The 12010-nt window shown below is 35.7% G+C and overlaps 1 protein-coding gene across 2 annotated transcripts in view; it reads left to right on the top strand.

The window, feature by feature from the left end:
• LOC115444348 (dystrophin, isoforms A/C/F/G/H) overlaps positions 1-12010 on the top strand; it is a 530370-nt gene that overhangs the window by 195793 nt on the left and 322567 nt on the right. Inside the window, exons 34-37 of one of the 2 annotated variants that reach the window (XM_037447493.1) lie at positions 4427-4492; positions 8163-8374; positions 9942-10096; positions 10699-10840. In XM_037447493.1, coding sequence (XP_037303390.1) covers positions 4427-4492; positions 8163-8374; positions 9942-10096; positions 10699-10840 — 575 coding nt within the window. The remainder of the gene's footprint in view (positions 1-4426; positions 4493-8162; positions 8375-9941; positions 10097-10698; positions 10841-12010) is intronic. The other variant, XM_037447494.1, reaches the window with a different exon arrangement.

Genomic DNA, 12010 nt, shown 5'->3' with positions numbered 1-12010 from the left:
ATTCAAGTCATTCGAATGAATCGTTCATTTCAATGACTTTTCTTCTAATTTGAAACTACTTGAACTATACCTCAGTTACCAAACGTACGTCAATTAATAATCCATAAGCAAAACTTAGCCAATCCTTCACTCATAATATCAGTCGTTACTATAAATTCACCAAATTATCATACAAATCACTCATCCAACCGCCATTACAAATAAATGACACATTGACTATAAATGGTATATTTGCCACCACAAATAAATGGCCCCGTTGCATGCATTGGTCACTCGGAACATAATTTCGAATACATTAAAGGTCATATCTCACAAATATCGGACTGTAGTTACAACCTTTTACTTCGGACCGGTCGTTCCATCGATAAATTCAAATATAAAATTCGTTCGTGCAGTGGCTATAAATAATTTTGCAATGCAGTGTAGGGCTGCCAGTCATACATTTTTTATTGGGCTTTGAAAACCTATCATCGGCGAATTCATCGGATACGTGCGATGTGAATTGAGTTGTGTGAAAAATTGAAGGATTTAGACAAAGTTTATTCTAAAACATTGCTTTAAATTTTAGTTGGTGTCAAAACCGATTATTTTGTAATCAATGAAGGGATCAGCGGCGATAGTCTCCTTGGGTGGGGAATGGATTGCTGAGACGAATATAGGCTCAAAACCCTAGGGCACACACCTTTGACTTTTCTAAAAATATGTGTGTATTCTTTGTGAATAATTATATTATTCGCTTGCTTTAACCGTGAAGGAAAACATCGTGAGGAAACCTGCACATCTGAGAAGTTCTCTATAGGAGTTTTGAGGGTGTGTGCAGTCTACCAATCCGCACTAGACCAGCGTGGTAGACTAAAGCCTAATCCCTCTCAGTAGTAGAGGAGGCCCGTGCCCAGCAGTGGGACAATATTATACAGGGCTGATATTATTATTTATTATTATTAAATGAAGAGATGAGCATGTTCGTGCATAACCGCCTATAGCTTCATATTTCAAGACACTGCAGATAGCTAACTCCGTCACATAGACACATAAGTCTACTCAGTAATTGTAACGTTAAATCAAAATAATAATTTATTTGCTGTCGGTTTGCTATGCCGACCCTGTGGCTTGTCTCACTCGACGCGCAACTTAATTTATTTGTCACTGGCATGTTACTGGCGTGATTATTTTTATATTTTTTCAATCACGCTGGAAATTCAGTCGCCGTACTAAGACGTAATAAGAAAGGCTGAAATGAGTAGTAGACGGATGACTGATGGAAACAGAATAAAGCTTTCGTGGCGGCAATGAGCCGATGAAACTTTTTATGACGAATAAAGTTTGATGGAATTCAATAATCTTAAGGACTAGGACTAAGTGTGGCTTTTAGAAAATAATAATAATATATATTTTTTACTGCTTTGAATGACAAGATGAGCTCGTCGTTCGGCCTGATGGTAAGCGATACGACCGCCGCTAAACAGTAGAAACACCATCTAACACATTGAATTACTAAGTATTGTTTGATATTCCATTGTGCTCGCCATCCTGAGACAGGAGATGTTTAGTCTTATTCCGTCCACTAGTTATTTTATGTATGTACATATAGTTACTAATTCATTTTGAGTCTAACTGACAAGTTTAAATTTCAGAGAAACTAACCCCTTAATCTAATTAGTTGATTCCAAGACAAACAGAAGGGTTCTATAACAGTATACTGTTACGCTAACTAAGTTTATATAGCTATAACTTTATTGTTTTCACTAACTTATGTTAGCGATACGCATAACTACATATTAATTAATTACGCTCGCAATATAACTTAGAATAAGTTAGTCAAGTAAATAACTTGTTATAAGATAATAATATTTTTAACATAATTCTTTCGTTTCTTTCCGAAGTAAAGAATCCAAAGAATTCTTCATAAGAGTTTAGAGGTATGTGAAGTCTGCCATTTCGCACTAGACCAGCGTGGTAAACTAGGGCCACGTACCTTTTCAGCAGTAGAAGAGCGAAAAAGCAGTTTTTTAGCAATTTATTTTTTAGGAATACAGCTCCAGAAGGTGCTGATATCAATCAGGCGCGCTTGAATAAAACCCTGAATAAAAGACCCATTCTTTATTTTCGATAAAACTAGGCCAAATATTTAGTTAGTCCAATAGTAGAAGGGTGTTTGATGTACTAAATTTAATTCAAATCACTCCAACGATTTATGTACTACCTTTATCACTTCTAACCAATATTCAGTCATCTCCACACGCTCTTGGATTTCTAATATCTAGAAGAAGAAGTTTAAAACAACCCCTGAAAGACGATTTCATTGTATTTTGTGCAATTTTGTGGAATAATTGACAATCCAGAAAGTCGCTCGTCATGTCGCGTCATTGTCTAGCGTCATTGTGCATTAGTGGTTCCGAAGTGGAGCTCGTGGCAAGCCCTTGTAAGCATGATTTGGGGGTTTTGGATTAAATGGTTGTTGCTTACAGGAAATAGTCACTCTCTTATTTTATTGTATTTCTTTAGATCGCCGATAGTATATGGTATGAATATTTATTTATTTTATTTATTTATTTATTTATTTATTAAATATAATCTTACAGGAGTTACACCCAATGCGATTATATTTACATTGTCATAAAGCCAATTCAGATACAAATAGTTATGCATAGTTATTTCATTATGGTCGATACATTATTGGTTATAGTTTCTATAGTTACCCTTATGAATTCCGCCAGTGTACAATTAAAGATATCTATGTTCCGCGCAACTTCATTAATTATGTTTATGGCTCTTAGCACTGGAACGAATTGAGCAGTCTTAGTGCGAGTCGACGGGACTGTATATATATGTAATATGTATGATTATATTTATCTGTTGTTTTATATTGTTATGGCAAGGTGATTCCACTACACCGTGTGTAAGTGGAGTGAGGTGCAGACCGTGCACACTGATTAGAGATCCTCGGATATACATAGGCTGATCCCATTTCGGATATATTATGGCGGGTTCGACACGTTGTTTACGGCGGTGGTTATTGTTTGATGTTTATGGCGAATATAAATATACTATTATTAATAGTATTAAGACATACAAATATACTATTATTAATAGTATAAGAATGTTATTACCGAGCATTAGCAGACTGATACCAAAATGCATAAGGATCAAGAACAATCAAAGTGTAATTGTGTGTCATAAAAATTGTCTGTTACGTTTTCTATTGTAGTAGCATTTACCATCACGCGTAACACTTGTTCGTCAAATTTAAACCTGTCTACAAAATAATCTACCCACTCCACACAAATAAATTGTATTTAAAATAATTTCTATACATGAATGAATGGATCCCATAATCACACCAATCTATGTCAACGGAGATCAGCCAGGTACGCAGGAGATATTATAGTGCACAAGTGTGTGCCCAATACGAAGGTGCACTCTCTGTTCCTTCACTCTCCTAGTCCGGTGAGATGGCAATCCGACATGACCGGAGTGAGATCAGACGCAGGACACGCGGCTTTACGTGCTTTCCGAGGCACGGGGATATCACACCGCTATCTTCCTGACTCCGAGCTGCGACTGGGTTATTTGGAGATGGAAAAATGTCTTGTGTACATATGTGGTGTAGATACATACACTTGCAAGGTGACGTAAGTGCACGTACGCGGTTGTTTCAAGACGCTGCGTCACACCACGCCTTCCATATTAAAGCGATGTACGCCTTCATTGGTACAGTACCTCGACTAATTTGTTACTCTACCATCTAAGTACGCAGCTGTATATTACGTACATGTGAAGCTTATGCAACATTTGCTGTCATCTTCTGAGTTTAATTTATTACAAGAATCCTCAAGCTGGAGCTCTGACTTCCTTAACAAAAATTGCAGGCGGTATTATAAACATTTTATATAATACATTATATATTGTCCACTGATGAGCACAAGCCGCCTCCACTACTAACAGAGTTTAGGCCTTAGTCTTTCACGTTAGAAGATACCTTTTTGTTATTGTTTATAATTCAATTAAATATAAAATGAATGTAAATGTTATAAAGGACTCTACCAACGCACATGAGGATAATGATTAATGAATGTTGGACATTGAAATAAAACATTTTACGAGTTTTATCGCGGTTGTTTATATTATAATTTTCTCCCGACGTTTCGAAGACTGCAGCCTTCATGGTCACGGGGTGCGCCCTGAGTTTTTGGTTAACCGAAAATTACAATATCTACCTACATTTTACAAGTACAGAATTTTTTTAATTGTTTAAGCTATTGACGTTCCGATCTACGCATAATAAGCTCACAGTGTCTTAATGTCTAGCAGCCGGTTTTTCGGTCTTTCTCTTTATATGATTTTAGCAATTGTTTCCTGTTAATATTTATTTGTGTATATATATGTTGTGTATAACCCGTATAACATGTATTTTTGTATTTATCAGACAGGTCTGGTTTCCCCGAGTCCAAAACAAGCGCCCCTCTATTGTATCTGAGAGCCCTGTTGAAAGGTTCGAATTCTGTTTCCCTAACAATTTACCGTAACAATGGATTTTTAACCTTGTTTAAGTGTTTATTAATGCTCTTTTCTAATTTTTAACCATTTTTTTTACTTAATTTTTAACGGTAAGTATTCGTGTGTAAATTGATATTGCTATTGTAATATGCTTGTACTAAATTGTACATAAATGTAAGTTTGTATTTCTAAACTGGAACATAGAGGGTGCTAGCGCCTAGACTTCACCCCCTCCCCCTTCCCACAATAAACCGGGATCATAATATTGTCTTTACAAATTAAAAATCTTATTTATATTTATTATATTTATTGTGGTACACAGGTAGGATTAAGGTGTTATACATTTATATTACAGAACAGCTATGACAATTTAACATTCTAGAGAAGACAGAATACATTCTTTACATTAACATCATCAAGATCATCGTTCAAACAGTAATAACATTTGTCATGCAAAAAATTTAATTATTTATTTTTATAGTCACTAATGTCTTTCAAATGTCTTATTGGTTTTGGCAATTTTTTATATATGTCAGGAACTAAGTTAAATACACTTTTATGGAATAATGCAGTTTTATGAGGTGTAGATATCATTTTGTTATTACGTCTGACACAATTCTTCTATGTTTAATATGTATTTTGAGGTAACCTACATACCTAAAATTGTATGTAAGCAATTTTAAATGTATGTGAAGTCGTCCCACACGTCATCGAGTTAGACAAAAGCCTGAACACTCAATTTGACTGATCTGAAAGACCGTTCGAAGCTATGAGAAAGTATATAATACAGGGATGGTAATTGTATACATGTGCACCTACACAACAAACACATAGGACATTTTTAATTTGGAACGACGACACATCATTACCAACTTAATTTTGATACCGAAGCATATTCTCATAGGGCCCGGACTATCATGTTTAAAGTCAACAAAGCGATAATATATTATTGGAATGATATATTGCATTTAAAACTTTATTACCTTTCCAGCTACTAAATAAGCAACGTGCCAATATAGAGTTTCGAATAGTGAAACCAACAGTACTTAGCATATAATTACAAACGGTGGTATGCTAATGCGACGGCACGAGTTTCAGTCCTGCATATTGGATACACGCGCGGATAAATATATCTACATTAAACTAAATAGAGTTAATATCAATCAGTATTGCGATTTTTCAGTTTTGATAATGTGGATGTAAATACATATTTTATAAGTAGTGAACTTAATATTAAATTAATTTTGACAAAGTTATTTTATTAATAAGGTCATAGTTAGGTAAAGAAAGGTAAATTTGATTAAAAATAACTCAAACTTGATTTAAGTATTTGCTGTATTGCGTGTTTGTATATGTATCATATTGTCAAAATTGGTGGAAATTTTTGTGACACTCAAATAATTTCAATGTTAAATGAGACACATTCGAAATATAAATAAGTAAACACATTATGTCTATAAATAGAGGTTTAATTTGAAAAAATATTAGTAATTAATTAATAACTTTTGCTCACAACTCCGCTAAAAGTATTTTCTTGCAATAAAACTAATTAAATAAGCATCTTACGCTTCTAAGGGTTGTGGGCAATGTGTGTCAGTGTCAGCCCAATATTTCCAGAAATTACTTTTTACATACAATCGCACACTTTTTATTGCTAATTCCTTGTTTAGAACTAATCAAACAATTGTCAGATGATATTCCGTCTATATTCCACTCTACATACCGGTCACTGCTGCAACAGTATAAGAAAACATGAGATTCCACGCAATAAATTAATAAATGATATTGGCGTAGAATCCTTATAAATTTAAAATCCATCAAAACAATAACCATTTCCTAACATTTGTCCACGTGTGTGCATTCCGCTCCACTGGCTGTAGTGCATTGTGCCAGCGACGCATCCCTACTATTTGCATAGTTTATTGAGTCCCGTAAACATTGACGCCTCGCGCTGGTGCGTCAATTGTTACCGGCTCTATTTTAGTAGAGTTAGACGTAGCTAACTCTATCGCGGTTGAATACGGACAGTTTTGAATTGTTAGGGAAAAACTGTATACTAAATAAAAGTAACGTAAACAATATAGTTGGGAAGTGGGTAGATTTTTGTATATAACTCGATCTTGGATTTTTTTATCGCACTTGAGTGGCGAGACGAGCACCCTTCTCGTCTGATGGTAGGCGATACGACCGCCTACAAATTGTTAAGAGAACTTTACAAAACAAAATGCTGTATGGGAATCCACAGCGCTTGTCTCCTTGAGACATAATATGTAAACAGTATATTAGGAATATAGTAGTTTTTCCATGATTAGATAAAAATATCTTAGCAAATGTTGACCAGGTATAGGAAATATACCAAACTGTCACGTTGTCTAGAGGCCTTGCATCATTTCATTGTTGGATACGGGTTTCTTCTACAGAAGTAAAAACGAAAGAAAAGGTTTAGGCCCTTCCTCTACCATGCTAACATAGCAGTATAGCAGAATTAATAATTTATGTTCAGAAATTTAAAAGTCTTATAAGGTTTTAGGGAGACGGAGACGCAGCGTAGGCAGGCCCCCCACGAGGTGGACCGACGATCTGGTGAGAGTCGCCGGAGTCCGATGGATGAGGGCGGCCCAGAACCAGTCCCTGTGGCGCTCAATGGGGGAGGCCTATGTCCAGCAGTGGACGATTCAAGGGCTGGAATGGAAATGGAATGATGATGAATGATGATAAGCTTTTAGGCATTTAACGAATAATAAGTAAATGAAAGATCAAATCAAATACTTCGTATTCGGTGGCACCATTCCTCACTTCCGCTAGATCATCCTTGCATGATTTATTAATTAACCGTAATGAATTATTAAAATTAATTAACGTTACAAATATTTTCCATTTACGTAAATGTGACATCTCTCGGGAGAAATGGAAATTGTTTAGGAACTTTACAAAGGCAACGGCATTATATTAAAAAAGTTTTAAACAATACATTTGGAGATAACTTGAACATCGCTTTGATTTAGATAACAATTGTTCAATGAGTTTCACTGATTATTGTTTATGTATTTAGGAGTATAAATTGTTCAGAATCTCGAGAGCTAATGGTTTCATCTTAGTTATGGACAGAGTTTTAAATTTTGCCTTTAAATGTAGACAAAACATACCTTTGACGTCAAGCAAATTTTGTACTTCATGACTTGGACAAGAATATACAAATCTTGATACAGTTGCGTGTGACCACTATAACAGATTTACTCAATTATATAAGGAGTGACATCGGTTTCGTATTTTGGATCCTGATTGAAATGAAACTTTTTACCTATATACGAGTAATAATATATTTTATTTTTAACCCAACATTCATAACTACAAGATACACATTACAATGACAAATCACGCCTTTATCGCCAAAGGTGTAGGCAGACGTGGAAGCTAGGCACCCAATATTCGACACCTGTTTTCGGTCCCATGATGTGATAGGGCGAGCGGATCGCCATATCGGGCATCTATACCAAACTTTGGCGTCTTACTAATTAGAAAACTGGATTCTGAATCTGGAACCTCAAAGCGGTATTACAGCTTAACCGATACAAATGCACCACTGATGCATTCTATTCCTAATAAATTCATATTTCATATTCCTAAAATGAATAATTATTAATATTCCCATATTATTGTTACAGTAACAGCGCTCCGCGAGCACTGGGATGAAGCGAATGCTCGGGTGCTCCAGCGCAAGGCGCAGCTGGACGCGATGCTTGGTGACTCGCAGCGGTACGAGGCGCGCAGGCGCGACGCTGACGCTTGGCTCTCGCGCATGGAAACGCGGCTGGCAGCCATGCCGCCGCCTGGACACACTGCTGATGTACTTGAGATGCAGCTTCGGGAACAGAAGGTATTGCTATTAATTATAAAATACTCGTACGTTCTTGTATTATGTTAGTTGATTGGTAAAGATTATACATGGCATTAAGGCCGTCTATGAAATATTGTACGAAGTAAAAATAAATAAAGTCCAAATAGTCAAAGATGTTAATCATCGAAGTTTAGTGCGAGAATAAGCTAGAAACAATAGCTCTACCCTGAATTTTGAGCTGCAAAATGCTGCACGGCACAGAAATAAGCTCAATCTGGATATTTATTTTAATATACATCATAATACCTACTACCAAAGGCTTCAATCTTCAGCCCCGCACTAACAATGTTGGCATAATACTAATTAGTGACCAATAATATAATAAAGAGGTTGTCTTGGGCAAGTCGCTTTTTCAAATCTTAGCAATCTGTGAAACTAATAACCTACTCCACAAGTTCTTCATCGCCAAAACAAACAAATGTTTAATAAAAATGTATTCCGCAAAGAAGATGTAGAAGTAAATCACTTCCCCAAATGAAAAAGTAAACAACATCAATAGAATCGGTCGTAAAACAAATGGGCGTAAGAAGCGAAAACTATTGTGGGAAAATCGTCCCATTACGGACACGGGCGGGTCATATGTTGCCCGTCGTGTGTTGCAGAATCAAACCTATTACCCGCTGCTATATATATTTTCTGTTGTTATATTGAAGATTTTTTCAAACTGTAAACGTGAGTGTTTGAAATAAATTGATTGTTATTTTTTGTGATATGACTTGCGACGTCCTAAAATAAATGTTATGGCAGCCGTTTTAGAATATAAACTCGAAAAAAAGAGAAGCAAATTTTGGACAAAAGAAATATTACGCTTTTGTGCCGTGCAAAGAATACGAGCCGAGGGAAATCTTTATTTCTTAATTTTGAACTTTCCTTATTTGCTAATAAATTAAATTCATTTAAATTTTTCGCATACAGCTCTATTGCAAAGGGTTGCGAACAATAATACAAGTTTACATGACCGAGCTATAATTAAACACAAACGCTACAGAGCATAATAGAACGAGTAACCCTGTGTGAATATGTAATGAGGAATTTGTGGGGCGCCCTCCTTCCCTCCGGCGCCAATTAACCACGATTTACGACAACTTGAAGTAACTTTACATTGTACCTCACCTGAGGAGACTTAGGAATGTAGGTGAGGACTTCAGGACGTGGTTAACTTGTATAATGTCTTTGTAGTTTGAATTTGGGTCTTAAGCAGTTGTGGTACGAAACAGAATTGTTAATTTCTACGTTTTGTATAGCACCGGTTTTTCTTCTAAGTTTACACAAGGTTGGTTAAATCGCGATTTAAAGATAGATGGTTCAATTACTGAGCTTTATGATTAATATATTAAAGTAAATCATACAGCGTTTCATTAATAAAATTTCTGGCTTAAAAAAAAGGTGACCCCGGTGTCACTAGAATGTGCGAGGTAGTTTACACGTTTAACATTTTAGCATTTGTATAGTGCTTAAACCCACCATAAACCCTTATCCAATACCACTAATACCTATTAATAATCCTCCATATTTCACTATTTTTAACCTAGATATTTCATTCCAGTCATTCCACGCTGAAGTGCATCAGTACAAACACCAGATCGAGTTATTCGGCCAGCTGACACAGCGTCTCATTGCAGTCTACCGCAATGATGACACCTCGCGCATCAAACGCTCCACTGAGGCCATCAATCATAGATACAACGAGCTGAACAATAGGTGAGGTTTTAAAGTGGATGAGTCTATTTTTAATTTAACGCCATCTATTGAGTAACTTCAAAAATATTTGACGGCGCCACCTGTGAGATACGGAGTATGATTCAAATGTTGCCACTTCGCGTTGTGTTTACGTGTTCGGTAAACTACCTATGGTGTAGTTGTGATGTCTTTAAGTAAACTTTTGTGTACTTCAATATATTGCAACAGTTCGTGACACCTTTTACTTTACAACGCTGTCTTAAATAGTAATGTCGGGTAAAATTATACAGCGCCATCTGTGTTTTGCATACGTGACTTGAAAAATGTTGTTACGTTGCTGTATAAAATATGTTAATATTGCATCGGTAAATGTAGTATATATGTATTTTTTAGGCTTTACATTATTACTTTATTTGCAGTATATTTAATGTATAAAAAGAACAACTATTCATTTTTTATTTAATATTATCCATTTGTATAAGTTTCTCAAGACATCTTTGTGCTTACAAAATTCTCTGTGTTCCTGCTAGAGGGCGTCATTCTTGAGCGTACAGTCTCGTATATCGCCGCAAGATGTCGTGCTACGTAAATTTTCGTGTACGCTAAATATTTTGCTTTTACAGCATCGTCGCCCGCGGTAAAGCACTGCATTCAGCAGTATCATCGCTGCAGAACTTCGACCGCTCTCTCGAGAACTTTGTCGCGTGGCTTAGTGAAGGGGAATCGTTGCTGGACGCTGCTGAGAGAGATCCACATCTGCTTAAGGTATGTAAAAAGTTAAATTTGTTGATTATGAGTAAGTAATTAATAAGAATTTTCCCCTGCTTAAAAGAGATGTAAATTTTGTGATCGTATGATGACAAATCCAATTCCTAAAATTCTTATGTAAAAATTATAAAGCTAAATAATAAAAACACGCATTGTTTCCCTACAATTAGTTATAAAGCCCGACGCTAGGTGGCGCTATTTTAAACTTTAACATTAGATAACTTGGGTTTATTTCGTTGCTGGTTCAAAAGCGCCATCTCTGTAAAGCTGGCTGTATTATTAGGCCGTGTGTTCGTAGAGTTCTGAAATACGTGAACCACGGCTGAAAAGGTTCTTTTAACTCTCGCTGAAAATATTTTCTTTTATTTTACCGCGGTGTGGCGCTGCTAGTATACTTACAGTAATTGTTATTTGCACATTTTTTTATTCAAAGTCCTGCATGAATGGTTCGATCGTCACTTTGAGACATCGTATGTTAATTTTTAAAATTGCAAAGTGATTGTATTATCTACGTAGCTTATCAGTTCAGTTACACACAGCTGCTTCGTAGATAAAATACACATAGCAGTTAGTGCTTTCTACCTTAAAGGACACTTCAATACGTAACAATAGTATTAAAATATGTAATCTACATTAAAAAAAAAATTATGGCATCCATGTGCATTCTGTAGCAAATTAACAAATTCAAACCCAACAAATTCAGCCGTCAGCTTTTAGTTTGAAAACACATAAACGTGAAATAAAATAGCATAATGTGATGTCATTAGATGAGGAGCGCGTGGAATTCGCAAGACGCGACACAGTTTGTACAAGTTCCCGAAAACTTATAGAGAATTCGGGTTCAGTTGTAAAATTATAGGATCGCTGCTAACATTTTTATAACGATCTTTTACTTACTTCAAACTGAAGGTATAGTTTTATGTTTTGTTAAAATTTTGTTCCACAACTTTTGGGTTGTGAGTTTTGGTTATTGAAATTTCTTCGGCATCAGTTCCCAATACAATAATTTTTATTAAATATACTTAAACAAAAAAAAAATCATTAAAAATATTCAACTAATTAAAACTATCTTTTTGTAAAGTTCAGAAGTCTTGTTAAAGGGATCAGATGTTAGTAAACCAACATGCCTGGATTTCCCATCTGTGCATGTGAAATGTGTATGCCCAT

This window comes from Manduca sexta, chromosome 6 (assembly GCF_014839805.1).
Source record: "Manduca sexta isolate Smith_Timp_Sample1 chromosome 6, JHU_Msex_v1.0, whole genome shotgun sequence".
Classification (NCBI taxonomy): Eukaryota; Metazoa; Arthropoda; class Insecta; order Lepidoptera; family Sphingidae; genus Manduca; species Manduca sexta.
The sequence above is the reverse complement of the archived record's forward strand: the minus strand, read 5'-3'. Positions and strand labels throughout refer to the sequence as shown.